This window comes from Sminthopsis crassicaudata, chromosome 1 (assembly GCF_048593235.1).
Source record: "Sminthopsis crassicaudata isolate SCR6 chromosome 1, ASM4859323v1, whole genome shotgun sequence".
Classification (NCBI taxonomy): domain Eukaryota; kingdom Metazoa; phylum Chordata; class Mammalia; order Dasyuromorphia; family Dasyuridae; genus Sminthopsis; species Sminthopsis crassicaudata.
This window is the reverse complement of record NC_133617.1, coordinates 702960183-702977753: the sequence shown is the minus strand read 5'-3', so window position 1 is coordinate 702977753 and position 17571 is coordinate 702960183. Positions and strand designations below refer to the sequence as shown.

General features: G+C 39.2%; 1 protein-coding gene across 1 annotated transcript in view; it reads left to right on the top strand.

Annotated features, from left to right (window-relative positions):
- Positions 1 to 17571, top strand: part of PPARG (peroxisome proliferator activated receptor gamma) — a 160045-nt gene that overhangs the window by 128481 nt on the left and 13993 nt on the right. Inside the window, 1 exon segment of the mRNA XM_074283890.1 lies at positions 14010 to 14460. Within this exon segment, the coding sequence (XP_074139991.1) occupies positions 14010 to 14460 (451 nt within the window).

The window sequence follows — 17571 nt, the reverse complement described above, 5'->3', positions numbered from 1 at the left end:
AATAAGTGTGAGACCAAAACCCATGATTCACTTGTGTTTGGTTTTTCCCTGACACAATCCGAGCCTGAGTCAAACTTAAGCTCCAGAAACATCACATTCATTTGGTTCATTTGGGATAGATGTCGCCAATGTGTTTGGATTTGGGGTTGTTATTGTTGAGATGTAGTTCTTGAGTAAGGCTGGCTAATGACAGAACCTCCAGGGAGGTCTATGTAGCCATACCAGGAACAGAAATGCTTGTGGGTATTCATTGAACTCACCTAGAAAAACACCATGATGATCTCATGAAAATGGACAGATTTTGCCTCCTTAGAGTTTAGAAACGAGCCAAGAAATGTGTTTTAAAAGAGAATCAGACATTGGGAAATTTTCCTGATGATTCCTTATGGAAAAGCAGGATTTATCCAGTGCTAGTGTTCCTAGAAATATGCATCAAGGGAAGCAAGACCAAGAAGCAGTTTCTTCTAGTGCTTTCTTGACCTCACTGAGTAACCCAGGATGTAGATATATTGACCTAGACAAGCTCTAGATTTCAGCCTAGATGTGACAAGGAGATTGTGTCTATTAACCAAGGCACAGCCATCTCATTGACTTCCACTTCTTTCACAATGGATGCCTTTTTTCTTAGCAGCAGTGATGGGTACTGGCTGGAAGAAATGTTGGTTTTCCACAGTGTCAGTGGTAAAGTTGGACTGGCACAACTAATCCATGTGAAATAGTGGATTTATATTATAATTAAATCACGTGGTCATATTTCAACTTATACGGTTTTTAAAAATTACAGAAATACATATCTGGGAGTTCTGCTGTCTGTCCATCATAAGAGGAAAAAGGCAATCTATTTTATATTTTGGAAAGAGTGACAAACCAAGTATTGACTGCTTCCCAGGCTCTACTCAAAATAAACTTAATTCAAGTTCCAAAAGTCATTATTAAGAGAAAAGCTGATATTTTCTGATGTCTGGCCAGAGAGGAGGAAGGTACACAGGAAGGATATAATAGAATTAGGACTTAGGGATGTGAGCTAACCAAATGTTTTACACATCTTTGTTTTCCTCCTTGTTCCATCCTTAACTTTTATCCCCACATCCCTTACTGTATAAGACATCTAGAAGGGTCACTTGAAAGACACTAGGTAGATCCCCACATTGAAAATCCTTTCACCCAACACCTGTCATAAAGCCTGAAATTCCACCATTAGAGATCCTTCAGCTCTAGAAGGGTTTTCCTATGAAAATGTTTTAAGATGTAATTTTACTCCCTTAGATGAAGTTATCATGATAGCAAGAGGGTTAAAGGTGAAGGATGAGAAACAGATTGAAATATGCTCAATGGGGAATTAGAAAAGCCCAAAATAAAACTCCATCCATTTTTCTAGAGTTGACTGGGGCCAGGATGGCTTCCAGAAGCCGTCACCTTTTCCACTCCTCCCATTCCAGACCTACTAGCTCCATCTATAATCAGAGAGATCTACAGCTTCTGGGAGAGAAGCAAGTGTAAAAGGGGTGAGGGCAACACTAGTGAATGCACATGATAGAGAAGTCAGAGCTATACTTGGAGTCCTAAGAGGAGCTGAGTTTGAAAGAAACTTATTTACTCAGTAAGAAAGTTTCTTACTCTAATCACATACTAGTTATGTGATCCTGCATCAGTAACTTATATAATTGCTATATTTACATAGCACTTAAAATCAAGCACTTTGCAAATATCTAATTTTTTCTTCATAAGCAATCCTGAGAGGGAGGTGTTATTATTATATTCCCTACTTTACAGATAAGGAAACAGAGGCTAACAGGTTAAATGACTTACCCAGGGTCACACTACAATTAAGGGTCTGAGGAAGTCAGGTCTTCTTGATTCCAAGTCCACTACTTCCTTTGCTGCTCTAAATGATGTCTCTTCCTTGAATCTTGGTTTTCTCCTGTAAAAGTTTGAGTAATAGAAATTTTGGACTTATTTTACAGGGTTACCATGAGGATAAGATGAAATAATGCCTATAAAGTGCTTTCCAAACTTTGAAGAACTAGATATATGCCATTTCTTAATATTCTTGAATTATTTATTATTCTTCCCATCATCATCATTAATATTATTATTATTATTATTGTTATTATTACTCAAGCATCTAACATTTCAGTTAATACAACTAGTTGATCCCAGCTCTCTTAGACATTTCTGAGGGTGACACAGACCAGGCTCATATAATTTCATTTTAAAAACTCACTCTGGGGTAAATCCTTTGGCAATGAACCACTGCAGACAATTTGAGATATTAACGGCTTGTTGTAAGCTTCTCTTTTGATGGCAAGTACTGAAAACTATTGACTAGTCCCTTGGAAACTCCAGGGCCTAAGTGGAGAAGCCTTGCCTCTGCAGCCCAAACTCCCATCAGGAGTGCTCTGGGGAGAGGAGAGCTCACAAGAGTGGGGGTCATGGAAGCAGGAGGGAGGTGACCCGAAACTAAAAGAGCTTTATTCCCCAGACGGCCACAGCTGAAGTAAAGCTGTTTCTTGCTTTCTCAATATCCTGCAAAATCACATTAGACAGCAGAAGAATGAAGTAGTTGCAGAGGGAGGAATATGAGAGAGAGAAAAACCAGAAAGTCATTTCCAAAAAGACTAGCAGTTCATTCTTTATTGACACAATCATGTTGTTCTTTTAGTTGAGTCTATCTCCAGGGTGTTTTTCTGTTATCTTTTGGCTAGGACTTATGGAAGTAGAGATCACTGCCTGGAGAGGAAACAATTTGCAGAAGTCAGGGCTCCTTGGAGGGTGGAGATCACAAAGTGGTTATAGCTGGTGTGGTGGAGCTTTTGGAATCCCACTCCACGCCCTGTTGGGACTGAGATCATTACTGCTGCTCAGGCCAGGACAAGAGAAGCTCCCATAACCCAGAGCCCCAGGAGGAGGGAGGGAAATTAAAGTGACTTTCTCAGAGGGGCCATTGGAAAAATTTACATTACTGCTCGCTTTCCCATTCGTGGTCATGACCCCTCTTAAGAGATCCTGTTGATAATAGCCCTATCAATCCTGGACTTTTTTTTCTCTTTCTATTATGAGGAGATTTAATCAGTCAGAGAGAGCATAAGATCATACAGCTGAATTGGGAATCAGAGTAGGCTTCATATCACAGCTTTGCTTTTTACAACCTGTTTAGATTTGAACAAATTACCTTCTCTCTCTGGGCCTCAGTTTCCCCATTTGTAAAATAAGAGAATGTTCCACATGACCGCTTTCATCTCTGAAGCTATGATCCCGAGATCCTATGATCACTGGAGTCCTTTAGGTCCTCAAGTCCAACCTTCACTTTATAAATCAAATTAAAACAAGGGAAAGGAATACCTCATCAGGATTAACCTAAATAATGCAGGCTTAGAATTTAAATTTGAACACAGTTCCTCTGACTTTATATCCAGTATTCTTTGCATGATATTGGGCTGGTTATGGCAAATGCAATCAAGTGTTCATATAAATGTACCTGTTAATTGACTGGGACTCAGAGTTACACGGAATTCCTGATCTGTACCACACACATGTACATTTTCTGGGTTCCTATCCCTGAGCAAATGCGAGAAATGGGCAAGATTTGTTTTTAGCATTTTTGCTGCAGTGTACAAAGCAACTCCAGCCAGTCCTACATGGGCCAATGTCCAAAGCTGGCCCTGGACCACTTAGGTTACATTCCTGCTGACACATCTGTCCTGACTCCCTTCTTCATCCTCCACCCCCAATCAAAACTGCTGAGTCTTATGTCATGAGAGTATTGGAATGAATAAAAGTATATTGGGATATACCTATGTCATTGTGCATAGGAAATAACATTAGACTTAGTGTCAGAGCCCTGATATGTGGTCATGCATCTTTTCCTTGAATTCCTACCCTAAGAGGCAGTGTCCCCTCCCCTTGGCCCTTTTGTTGTATCACTTCCCAGATCAGGAGTTCTTAACATGAGATTCATGAACTTAGAAGTGTACATGTGTGCACATACATATGTATTATGTATTTTTGATAACTGCATCTGAATATGATTGATTTCTTTTGTAATCCTATTTATTTCATTTTCTTCATTTAAAAGCATATATTCTGAGGAGGGTTCCACTGATTTCAATTGACTGCCTAGTGTTTTAAAGCATTGACTTTCCCTCAATCTAAATGATCCAGAGTGATGTGATAATTACCTAATCTAAAAAATAAGTAATATAATAAATAAATAAATCAGATAAAATAAACTTTTAGGGAACAAGGAAACTATCTTCATGTTAAGGTTGGCATTTTGAATAAAATGTTCCCACTTCTGATGTCTAAGTGAGAATTTTGCTAATGTAAATTTTAAGCAGAGAACAGAGAAAGTGAGAGTTAATCTGTAGTGTTCCAGCCAGGACAGATGGTTAGGAGGAGGCTGTCCTTCAGCACCTTATTTCAAGTACACAGAGATAATGGTCATCCATGAAGGTCCTCCAATAGCTTGATGCATTAGCAGAGGTCTCCCTAAACTCTGGCAGTTGAGGGAACTAGTAGAACTTTGGTGCTCTGTTCTATGAATGGCAAGTTGATAACCAGCTGGACTTTGGAAGTGCCTCATGTTTGACTATTACTCTGCAGTGATACACATAAGGTGTATCACTGTCACATGATTCCATGTTTGTGGATGAAAACAAATAAGAGGGCAGCTTTCAAAAAGAAACCCATTCTCAGCACCATGGTTTGTCATAAAACAATAAATAAATAGACAAACCCTTGGGCTCTGCCTGCCAACTTTTCATGCCATATCTAAGAGATGGCGGCTGTGCTCTATCTACAAATAGTGAGTAAAACTTTTTATACTATTTGTACTATTTTGGACTTTGAGCCCCAGAGCATTACACTGTTTACTATGGGCACATTGGAAGTTATGCTCTTTCTTTTTAATGGAAGGGGCTTTTGTCACTAGGAAAGTGGCTGGTTCTAATTAGGATCAGAAATAGAAAACTACTAAGAGGTTGGCTTTATGACTTGAAGTTTACCATTTTCCTTGGGGTAGAAATATAAATTGGGGAGAGGGGTAGAAATCTAAGGTTGTTTCTAGTTGTGAGTTATGAAATCATGGTTTTAGAGATGGAAAAGGGCTCTAAAGGTCATCTAGTTCAGTCCCTTCCTTCTACAGATAAGGAAAGTGAAGGTTTCTGATCGAAATGATGTCATCAGTGGGGTCTTAAAATCCTAGAATAGCAACAGGAGAAACTGAAAACAAAAAAATCAAAAGTGGAACAGTGATAGCAGCACAGAAAAACTTAAGCTTCTAGAGTCATTAGTCCATGCAAATATGATTATTTCTGTATATTTCAAATATCTCTTATTACAGGGCTTATTATTTTGACTACTGTGTGGAGGATGCATCAGAGAAGGGAGATAGTGAAAGCAAAGAAGACTAATTAAAATTCTCTTTGAGTAGTGCAAGGGAGAGGAGTTGAGGGCCTGATTTAGTAATAAAATAGTTGGAAAGACAGATAGGAGAGATGTGGTGAAGGTACAATTGACAGGTCTTGGCAGAACATTTTTGAGAGCCCTGTTTTAACATTCACACATCATCTTAAAATAAAAAAAAGATAATGCACTATATATAGCTAATTAGAAGGCTGCTTGGATCGTTTGTTTTTGCTCAATTGATGGGCCAATATTAGTGTTTATGCCAGCTGAGTGATAGTCAACTGGCATAGATGATTTTAAGAGTTGTGGTTATGTTCTAACTCATTGGAAGGCGGGTAGTTGGACCTATTAAATTTTTTGTTTATTTGTCTCTATTTATTTAAGTCTCCAAAGGAGCCAGGAAAAAAAAAAGTTGAGATTTGATAGGCGTTCATGTTTACCTCTGTCTAATACAGGACTAACCTGGCAGCTGGAGTACCTAACGGTTCCTAGTTCAAAGGCACCACTCCTAGAGCCTCAGGGGTATGAGAAACTCAAATAAATAAGCCTGACCCCAAGGATAGTCCTTGACTAAGTGACAGGAGATCAGAATTCTAAACTTGTATCAGTTTCTGTCTTGTGAATTTGAGCAAGTTCCCTTCTTTGTCTGGACACTGTTTCCTTTTCTATAAAATGAGTGGGAGGAGGTAAGAGACAGCTTAGCAGAGTGGACAGAATGGGTCTCAGAGCCAGGAAGACTTGGATTCAAATTCTGCCTCTGACACTTCCTAGCTTTGTGACCCTGGGTAAGTAATCTAACTTCTGAACTCTCTCAAACTGAGTTGCAAAAAAGGTGCACACCTGCATTGGTCAAAGGAGTTCCCTATGTCAGTGAAATCCCAGTTCTAATTCTTATCTTTAAAATAAAGGACTTAAGAGAGGTAAAGTGGTATGATGGAAAGAACCCTAAATTTAGAGTCATCAAACTCCAAAGATTCTGGTCCCAGATCTGATACTTTCTACCTCAGTTTTTTCATCTGTAAAATGAGTGGCTTAGAAAAAGTGACCTCTGCTGTCACTTCCACTTCCCTAAATCCCTGATACTTCTATGATCCTAGAACTCAATATTCTCTCTATCCAGGATCATAAACAAGGGATGGAGGAGAAATTTCCCCAACAAGGGAAAAGAACCAAGCCAGAATGTTGGGGGGCTTATTGTCTTTAGTGATAGTTCAGTAGATATAGAAATGTTGGGATTTTTCATTTACAATCCTGTATAGATCTTTCATCCATAAATTTATCTGAACCATTTGAAGGTATTTTTATTTTCCACTTATATCACCTTTTGAGGTAATGAATGAGTACCATAGGTTTAATATCCACTGGGTAAAACGATTCCTCCTTCTCTTTGTCTTGCACTTACTTTACACTTACTTGCACAAGCTTTAAGTAGCATCCCAAGATTTGGCAAACAAGGGTACATATTTCCCATCACCTTCTTTCTTACAAACTCCTTCCAGCTCTCAGTCAATGACCCTGTGATCTTACAACTTTGACTGTTTCAGCCTTCATCTTCCCAGATTTTTTGATTTGTTCTTATTCAGCATCCAGCATCCTTACTCTTCCCACCCCACCTCCACCTCAATTCTTCAATGATTTTATTAACCTCCTGTTCCTTTAAGCCTTTCTTGGAAGCTGGTGATCACAACTGGGCACAGAATTCCCAGATGTCCAGCTGTACCGTGGTCTATACAAGGAAAAGATAATGTGTTCTGGTTGGTTTCCTGTAAATTTCCTGATGATGCCCAGAATTTTATTGACCATTTTGGCTGCAGCTGTAAATTGGGATGATATTTCAGGGAACAGTTTTCAGTGATTTCCCATTTCCCTTTCCTAGGTCATAACTGTGATTTTGAAACCCACAATGCTCTGAATATAGCTCAGATTATTTTCTTCCAAACATATTCTTTTACATTTGCCTCAAGGTGATCTGCTCTTACACAGCCTCATGAGGTTTCATGAGAGGCACTCAGTCAGTACTGGCTGATCTTTTCTACTCTCTTTCCCCATAGGTGTGTCATTTCACTATCCAGAAAGTTTAGTCCTCTACAGACTGAGAGATTTCCTTCTTACAAATCATTCAGAAAACTCTCAGATGCTGAGAGGGTCCCTGTAGGGTTATATCCTGATAACTAGACAAACGTCCCTTTATTCCCACCCTTCACTCATGTCTTTTAGCTGTAACCTTGTTTTTTTCAAAGTACCTAAAGCCAGGCCTAACTCATTTTTCTTAATAGTACATGCTTGCTGTAGGATATTTCTGAAAATTCAAAACAATTACCCCTGTCTAATCCAAAGGCAAATTCTCCCACCTAGAACTCTCTGTAGGTGAGTTATCTATTGTTTTCCCCTTATAGAAACTATACGGCCTCTCTTATAGTAGGTTATGCTTAATTTAAAGGGGTAGATTTTTTATTATTCTTTTCTTAACATTTTCTCTTTTCTGTGACTTTAAATCTGGTTTTGCATTGCGTTGGAAACATTCATGTAACCATGTTTCCCATCTCAGTCAAGACCAGATGTGCATCTGCCAGTTTGATGCAGTACCTTCATTTATATTGTTAGCATCAAATTCTGAACATCAAATCTTGAGGTTAAATGTAGAGAGGAGAGGATTCTTTCTAGCCTAATAATACTGCCAGTAATATTGTATCCAGACAAAGAATGGTATTAAGGACACATTTCTTTTAACTATAGAGAGATTCTCAGAGGAAATTTTTTAAAATTATTATGTGCAAGACAAAAGTAACTCCAGCACTCTAGGGGCTTACAATCTGGTTGGAACAACGTAACCACAAAGAAATATAATTATACAGGATCGCTGCCCTAAGAAAGGTACAAAGTATTTTAGTAGTTGAGAGGAAGGAGAGCTCTTATGGTGGAATATAATTAAAAGGACATAGAGGAAATAACACTTGAAGTTTGACTTAAAGAATGAAGAGTATTTTTGCAGACAGTAATATGGTAGATGGGGAATTCTAAGTGACACAGGAGACATTGACTATCCCGGTGGGACTAGCACGTAGAACATATTAAGGGGAGCCAAGTAGCAGAAAAGTTTGGAAAAGCTGCTATAGGATAAATCATGAAGGACCTTGAATGCCATATCTCAATTCTTTATGGTTCAAAAAAAAAGTGCATACAACAAGACAGAAAAGTTTAGTGTGCTTTATCAGGAAAAACTTGGCACTGGCATGCAATATTAATTCAGTGATTCAAGATGATTTCCACAGGCCAAATTCCACCCCGTTCTAAGAGATCAGCTCTCACTAACAGCAAATGGACCGCTATCTTTTCAATAAGTCTAAAGATAAAGAGCAAATTTCAGCATTATTGCCTTGTGTAAAAGCGATGAATAGTTTAACTGTTTACAATCCAAGGATTAGTAGTCATTAATTACTCATTATTACTAAAACAGCCTAGTGGTCCCTAAATGGCAGATTTCCCTGGAAGGCAAGTTCTCTAGAAGGGATTGTGTATATATATTGTCAACATAACAATCACAATGTCCACCCAGGGGCCAAAAAGGCCTTGGCCTGTAAGTATTTCCAGAGCACAATGAAAATATCAGCCAAGATAAGAGTTGTGACTCAATGGAATAAGGAATCCATGGTCAAGTGGGCCCCATGTGCCATTCATTTGCATGTAAATACCCAACATTCTCTTCCAGCTCAGCACCATTAGAGAAGAGTTGGCACCTAAAATGCTGAGGGGGGAAAAACTGGAACAGCTTGGTACGGTGTGTGGGGGGGGGGGGTGCTAGATTCTTTTCTTTGTCCTTGAGTGTTTATTGCCAGGAAATCCTGACCATCATCGATTGCCAAGGGGTTAAAGACACATTGTTGTTAAATAGGGAGAAAGAATTAGCAGGATTTTTGTGCCCAGAGTGTAACTATCACAATCTCAAAAACAGGAACCAAGAGCTCTCGTTGGAGGGGAGGGGGAAGAGCGGAGTCACAGGGGTGAGTTATTAGGGCACAGTTCCAGATAAACGACTTCCATTGAGGAGAAAGCACTCTGTGCATATCCTCAAGACTGAGGAGCTGGGCCATTGGACAGAAGCAGGTCCAAAAAGTCGAGCCCAAAGTTCCATACGTCTTGTTGCCTTATGGGAATGAGAGGTGATTTTGCAGTCGTATTACATTAAGCACAACAGTGTCTTAGAAGTTTTCTGTGGCAATCCATTATGACTGATTCAAAGTGCATGCAAATAGCACTATTTTAGCCAGAACCCTCAGGGTCTTTCCCTCACAGATTGAGTTTTTCCGTTTTGTTTTGTTTTCCCTGATTGGGTAAAAGAAGCTATTCTTTTCCTCCTTTCTTACCTAGATTAACCAGTAAAGGGGCATTGCCTCCATCAAACTGAGACCTGTTAAAGATCTTAGCTGAAAAAGGCCAATCTCCCCTGCATCCAGGGCCACCTCCAGTTCTGATCTGTATCTGGCCACTGGATCCAGATGGCTCCAGAGGGGAAAGTGAGACAAGGGATCTTGCTCAGCTCTCCCTCACTTAAACCCAATTCACTTGCATGCCATGGCCTCTCTTCCCCAATGTCATCATGATCCTCATCGAGAATGAAGGACAAATAACAGTGACAATTCTAAAGAGAGCTGACATTACACCATTCAGATATCCCATAAACTGCATGTGAGCAGGGGCCACACTTTGTCTGGCTTCTATCAAAAGTATCGCCAGCCAGCCATTGCACAAGTGATCATTGAGAAGTGCTTCCACTAGAGAGCTAGGGAAAAAAAAAATCATAATTGCTTATATGCTTCTTGGGTTTTACATGTAAAAAATTCTTTCTTCTCAGCAGTTCAGTGAGATGGACAAAACAAATATTACTCTACCCATTTAACAGATGAGCAAGCAGAAACCCAGAGAGGGAACATGACTTAGGACAGAGAATTAAGAAGTAGAAGCAAAACTAGAATCCAGGTCTTATGACTCTGAGTGCAGTTCTCCTTCCATTCCACCAAACTGCCTTTCGAAATAGTTTTATTTTGGGACCAGACCTATGATTTCATTGGTATAGGGAACTCCTAGTGAAGAAATCCTCTCTAGCCATGCAGATCCACAACTAGGGGGCATTGGGGAGTTGCCTGGGAGTCCTGAGAGTTTTAAGTGACTCACCCAGGCTCACACAGTCAGAATGTATGATGGGGAGGGATTGCTGAATCCAGGTCTTCCTGAACGGGACTCTGCAGACTAAAGTCTTCTGAAGTATTCTCTCTAAATCAGTTGCCACCAACTTGATCCCAATTTCAACCTCAGAATTTGCCAGAGTTCCCAACAGGGAAGGAATGCAACTGAAATGACATCCTTTTCCCTACTCTGTCCCCACAGACTTTGATGCTTCTCAGAAAAATAATAGTCTGATCCAATACAACAAACATTTACTAAGAGATATGCAAAGTTTAGATAGGAAATGATCCTTGCCCTCCAAGAGTTGACAGTGTAGTAGAGGGAAAAGCTATAAGGGCCAGTAATGCATGCTGAGTGCACGAATGAATTTGTTGTTTTTGTTGTTCTATGCAAAGTTTAAGAGTTATTCTTGATTTCATAGAAATGTACATTTAAGAACAAATGGTAACATGGTGTAGTGTGCTTAGTATGGTACCTGGCACATAGAAACTCAATATATGTTTATTGATTGATTATCAATTGGGTTGAGCGACAAGTGCATTGATATGTGAAATCCGAACACCTGTGCTTGAATCTCAGCCCTCTTACCAATGACTTGTATACTTTTGGGTTAGTCACTTATGAGAGGGTTGGGCTAGATCGTCTCTGAGGTGCCTTCCAGCTCCAAAACTTATTTCCCCCAGGATCTTGAGAAGACACAATCAGTATTGATCCGAGAAAGTCCATCCCCTGGCATTCTCTTTTTCCCATAGTAATATCATTTCTAATGATGAAAGTCTGAACACCAAATTCCCTCCTGAAATCACATTAAGTAGCCTAAAAAATGGAAATTGCAGATAGGACATTCAGAGCAGCCTCCATCTTAGCAGCCCAGGAGCAAGCACTATTGTTGGAGGCAGACTTACTGCCCTCCCGGGGTTCCTCCTTCCTGCTGAAGGCTGAGGTAGACAGAGCTACCGTGAGCTGTGCCGGGACCCATTAACTCACTCTTGGCCTCCTAAGCTGTTTGCTTAGGGCTGTGCTAACACAGTGTCCCTAACCTAAACTGCTTGTTTAGAGAATGTTCACAATTTTTGAGTGATTCTGCTAAATAGAGTTGGACTTATTTGGATTGTCAAGAGATCAGGACTTCTAAAATACAAGAATGCCAGTTCCATTTCTCCCAATGTATAAACTGACTGCTCTGGAGTCTGTAAGATTGATCTTTCTGAGTCCAAATCTGGTTTCAGACACTCACTAGCTGTGTGACCCTAAGTGAGTGACTTAACCCTGTTTGCCTCAGTTTCCTCTTGTGTGAAATAAACTAGAGAAGGAAATGGCCAACCACTCCAGTATTTTTGCCAAGAAGATCCCAAGTGGGTTCATGGAGAGTTGGACGAGACTAAAACAACTAAGTAACAACAAATAACTGACTTAAGGCTTTGGCTGATAGAACTGGAAGAGGTCAGAGGATAATAGGATTTAGAGCTGGATAAAAACTTTAAAATGATACACTTGAATTTCCCTCATTTTACATAGAAGTAAACTAAGATTTTATTTTTTAGCATACAAACATTATTTAGTACCTTGCCACATATTTCTATTTCCATTTTACAAGATATCAAATAGACAGAATTGGTGTAAACATGAAGGAAATAGAATGTGCATTGAGTCATCATTAAACTAAGATTTCAAAAGTCATCCTGATCTCCATTCAGTAGAAAATCCTGAAGTCTCTTTTGGTATTAGCGCCAAACCAGTTGACATCACCATGAACCCAACTTCACAGGAGAGTTTGCTAGGGTGTCCATCAAGGTGGGAACTCACCTAAGGTGACCTTCCTTTCCCTGCTCTATATGTACAGATCTAGTGAGGATTCTGCCTGAGGCTCCAGGGATGTTACTCTTGGCATCCTGACCTCCCCTTCACCATTCGTGCTATTAGTCATCAATTAGAGACCTAGAGCTGAAAGGAATTTTAGAAACAATCTAATCTTTCACTTTACAAATAGGAAAACTGAGGTTCTTAGAGATTACAGGATCATAGATTTCCATCTGGACAGGAACTTAGATGGCATCTATCCAAAATCTTCATTTTATGGATGAGAAACAAAAGCCTGAGATGTTAACTGACTTTATTCAAGATCACACAAATACCAAGTGACAGAACTATAATTCCAACCCAGGTCCTCTGGCTCCAAAGCTTCTGACTCTTTCCATTGTAGAATCTTGGATGGCAGCTCAGGTCACCTGATTTCCAGTTCCCGTGTTCTTTCTTTGCACTCTACCAGATCCCTGGCCATATCTGCATGATGCTGTAATAAGCGAAGAAAAGCCAATTATTTTTCAAATACAACTTGCTTTTCCCAAGTAGTCTGCTGCAGCCCCACATAAATGATGCATGTATTTTACTCGATAATTTGTCCCTTAAGGATTCACAATACTAAGATAAATTCAGATCTTTTTTTTTTTTTTCTTTTTTGGCCACTTTTTTTTTTTTTTTTTTTTGCAGTTCTTACCCAGAGGTCTTACATCTGTTCTTTCCGAAACTGATTACTTCCAGAGTGTTTAGAAAAAAAAAATAGACATTTTCTTGGCCTTGGATTTTCCAATCTGTTTTCTGACTGATTTATTATCATGTAGTATATTTCATATGCAAACTTTGAAACCTTTGAGATTTCAGATTTAATCTCAGGTTACAAAGTGGATCTTTTTAGGTTCAGAGGAGGTTTTCTTGCCCAAGTTGATCCTAGGGTGATCATGTTTTCAGTGAAAGTTAAAAGTTTGTTCTACATAACAGGACAACTGGGGGTAAGTAGTTAGTTTGGTACCAGTAAGACCAACATCAAGTGGGATTATTGTACCATGGGTTAAGATCTAGGGTCACAGAGTCAAGATCTGCTTCTGACATTTAGTCTCTCCATAACCTGGGCAAATTACTTAACATTTCAATTTTCTAAAAAACTCTCTAAGGCTATAAGTTGCAGAGGATGTGTTGATGTACATGCTTCTTAATGACAGGGATTGACTCAATTTTTTTATCTGTATCCCAGCACCCAAAACAGTGCTTGGCACATAGTAGGCACTTAATGAATGGTTGATTGATTGAGGGAGTTTCTACATGAGCATTCCCTAGATCCTAGAAATCCTAATTCTAAACTCCCTCCTTATGTCCTGCAAACATGAAAGACTATCACTAAAAATCAACCAGCCACAACTGAATGGTATCAGTAAGAAAGACTGAAATCAATTATGTATGGTTAATTTCAGTAGATTATTTAAATAAGAGGCAAGATAAGAGAAATCTCTTCAAGTGTGTCCAGCTTTGAAGATTTCTGTAAGGGAGGCAGATTTATGTGGGGGAAAAAAAAAGTTTTATGAATTTTGATGGTACAATAATCTAATTAGGTTAACCCCATCCTCCTTCTCCCCCTTTTTCAGCCATTTGTTATTTATGACATGAACTCCTTAATGATGGGAGAAGACAAGATTAAGTTTAAGCACATCACGCCCCTGCAGGAACAAAGCAAAGAAGTAGCCATCCGCATTTTCCAGGGGTGTCAGTTCCGTTCTGTGGAAGCCGTCCAGGAGATCACCGAATATGCCAAGAACATTCCGGGTTTCGTCAACCTTGACTTGAATGACCAAGTGACCCTCTTGAAATATGGTGTCCATGAGATCATCTACACCATGCTGGCCTCCTTGATGAATAAAGATGGGGTTCTCATATCCGAGGGCCAAGGATTCATGACGAGGGAGTTTCTGAAGAGCCTGAGAAAACCCTTTGGTGATTTTATGGAGCCCAAGTTTGAGTTTGCTGTAAAGTTCAATGCACTGGAATTAGATGATAGCGACCTAGCAATATTTATAGCTGTCATCATCCTCAGTGGAGGTAAGCTTCCCTTATGACTTGGAGGGTGGCTCAAGGGGAAAAAGGGTAAAGCAATGGTAGACTTCTCTTTTCAGTCTTTATGGGCTTCCCCCTTTATCACCCCATACTTGTAAGAGTCTTCGATTATAAAATACCAATGGTGTGCCAGTGGTGTGATTGCAAGTACCGGACAAACTCATGATTATGGGCCAGAGCAAGTGAGGAAATCATGGGAGTTTTTATTGTCCTTCACCTACAACAAAGCTTCTCCTCCTCCAGCTTTATTTCATTTTAATAATAATGGACTTCACTTCCTAAAGGGGGTGGTGCTGATGACCCCCTCATCTAGAAGGGCAAGTCTTTCCTTGTTTTCCCAGTCTCTGGATGAATTACCCTGACACATCCACACCCTGGCTTGCTTAGTACCCTTTTGCCACACCCAGAACTTTTTTCAAGTGCACTTTTAAGAGAGACAGCTGGCTGGGTTACTGCACAGAAAAACAGGCTGGTTTGTTTAAGGATCAAAATTATGTGCTCCCTCCCGTTAGACCTTCAATCTAAATGAAATGACCAATTTTTAAATCTGATGAGAATCTTGCTCACTTCTCTGATCCAACTGCCCCCAAAGAAAAATAAAATCCTTAGAGTAACAAATATGTATAGTTATCTCCCATCTTTCTTTAAATATGTTTTTACGGGTAAATTTACTGTTTAGTAAATTGAAGGTTTTAGGTGGATTTTCTATAAGCTTCCTTCTATATATGGACATCAGTACCCTGGGAGTCAAGTGAATTGAAGGGCAGAAATGAGAGAAAGACCTAGCTTGTTGATGAAACAGGTGGCCTAATTGCTTGAGCTAATGGCTTCTTTTGAGTTTTGAATGACTTTTCCCAGGTGTTCCCTGCACCTGGGACTATCTCCACAGCATGGACATCGTGTAATAAAGTCTTGCAGATTCATAGGAAAGAGGCCCTGTACTGAGGGTTAGCGTCGAGCCCCATTCTTTCCTGTCCTTCTAAAAACAGAATTCCTCTGGAATCCAGAGGATTCTATCGAAACAGAACATAATCCCCTACAGCCTATTGGCATCTCATAGTGATTTAATTAGAATCTAACAGTTTACTTTTGGAGGCACAAATCTCATTAAAGTTACTCTGTCAGGTTAAAATTAATTTAAAACTAACTTTCTGGTGTTGGGTTTCATTTACCAAAAATATATACTGGAGGATATCAGCATGTTTTATTGGTCTCCCCGAAGCCACTTCAAATAAGCTCAGTTCCCTTCAGAGGGCTTTGTTCAAATTATTAAAGCAATCTTTAGCCCCTGAGAATTTTAATTAAATCAGTAAAGAAGAATCTGAACCCAATTTATTGTAGTTCAGAGTGAGAAAGTATAGCCTTTTGACAAAAACAATCAATTTTATATGGCACATTGTCTGATATTTAGGGAAAGTGAACAGCTGGGACATGAGCCAATCGAAGCTTTCTGGTTCCTAATTCAGTGGGGGAAGGGTGGGAGGATGACCAGGGCTGCTGCAGCTCTGATTTTCAGCTTCATGAACTTGGGCAGTGTTATTTTATATGATTGGACGCATGAGGAGAATGAGTAATCCTGCATCTGTGGTTCCAGAAGTGGAGTCATCAATAAAAGGGTTGTGAATGTACCCTGCTGCATTTCTCGTCAGCGAGTCAGTTTTAAAAAATGATTTATAGTCCTTTTTGCAATTCATTAATTATGGTTTTAGATAAATATCACTAAATACCATTGTAGAAGAATGGACTCACTAAACTTTAATTTTTCACCTATGAGAGTAGTTCCCAAACTAGCAACCATCTAGACACTAAAATGTGACTTTTATCTTACCTCACAAAAGAAAACCTTATGATTAGTTTAACACAATAACAAGAAAAATGTATGTAGCACTGATAAAGGTTACAAAATCACTAAAACTACCTTATGAGTTAGATATTAGAAACATTTATTATTCTCATTTAATACTTGAGGTACCTGAGTCTCAGATTGTGATCTGCTCCCAGTTAATAATGGTGTTTATAGAATACATTAAGGTATGCAAACACTTTACAAATATCTCATTTGGTCCTCACAATGACCCTGGGAGGTAGATGGTATTATTATTATTCCCATTTTATTAGATAAGGAAACTGAGGCTGACAGAGGTTAAAGTAAATTTGCCCTGAATCATACAGCATCCTCTAGAATCCAGCTTCTTAAACTATGGTTTGCAACCCCATATAAGGTCTCATAACTGAATATGGGGGTCAGGAAATAATGGTTTATTATCAAGAAAATAGTTGATTTATATACCTTAGATCATGTAAAAATTTCTTGGGCAAAAAGGGGTCATGAGTAGAAAAAGTTTAAGACTCTGTGCTCTAGAGAGCCATGCCTACTGTCCTGTATATATGGTTGTGTGTGTGTGTGTGTGTGTGTGTGTGTGTGTGTGTGTGTGTGTGCATGCACATGTATGTGCACTTGTGGATTATTGTGGTTCTCAACCATATTTTCACCATCTTTGCAGACCTTGAAATGCTATATAAATACCAGCCATAACTATTAGTTGGGTGCAGGAGTTAATACTGAGGTAATGTGCCATAGTAGATTAATTACAAGATTACACAACAGTTGTCATCTCGATTTTCAGTTAGCTCTTATCATGCTATCCGAGCAACTGAGTGAACTCACCTTAAAAACCCAATAAAGAAAAAGGTAGCTTGGGAAAATGGCTAGAGAACTTGTTTGGAATTAAGATGCTTGGGACAAATTATTTAACCTCTCCCTATTCCAAAACAGTTCTCTAATCCAGGAGTTCTTAACCATATTTGTATCATGCAGGCCTGATGAAGTCCATTAAAGTCCACGAACTGCTTCTCTGAACAGTGTTCTTAAATGCATAAAATTAAATACATTGGATTAAAAAGAAAACTAGTTGTATTAAAATGCAGACATCACCCTAGTAAGAACAACAAATTCATGAACTCTAAGTTAGAAATCTTTGCTCTAAAACTAAGTTGCAAAAAAGTGTCATTCTGCGTTAGTCAAGGGAATTTCCTCACTGGGAGGTCCTTAGAGCAAGTTCTACCCAAGAAAGTAAAACACAAATACAGTGACAG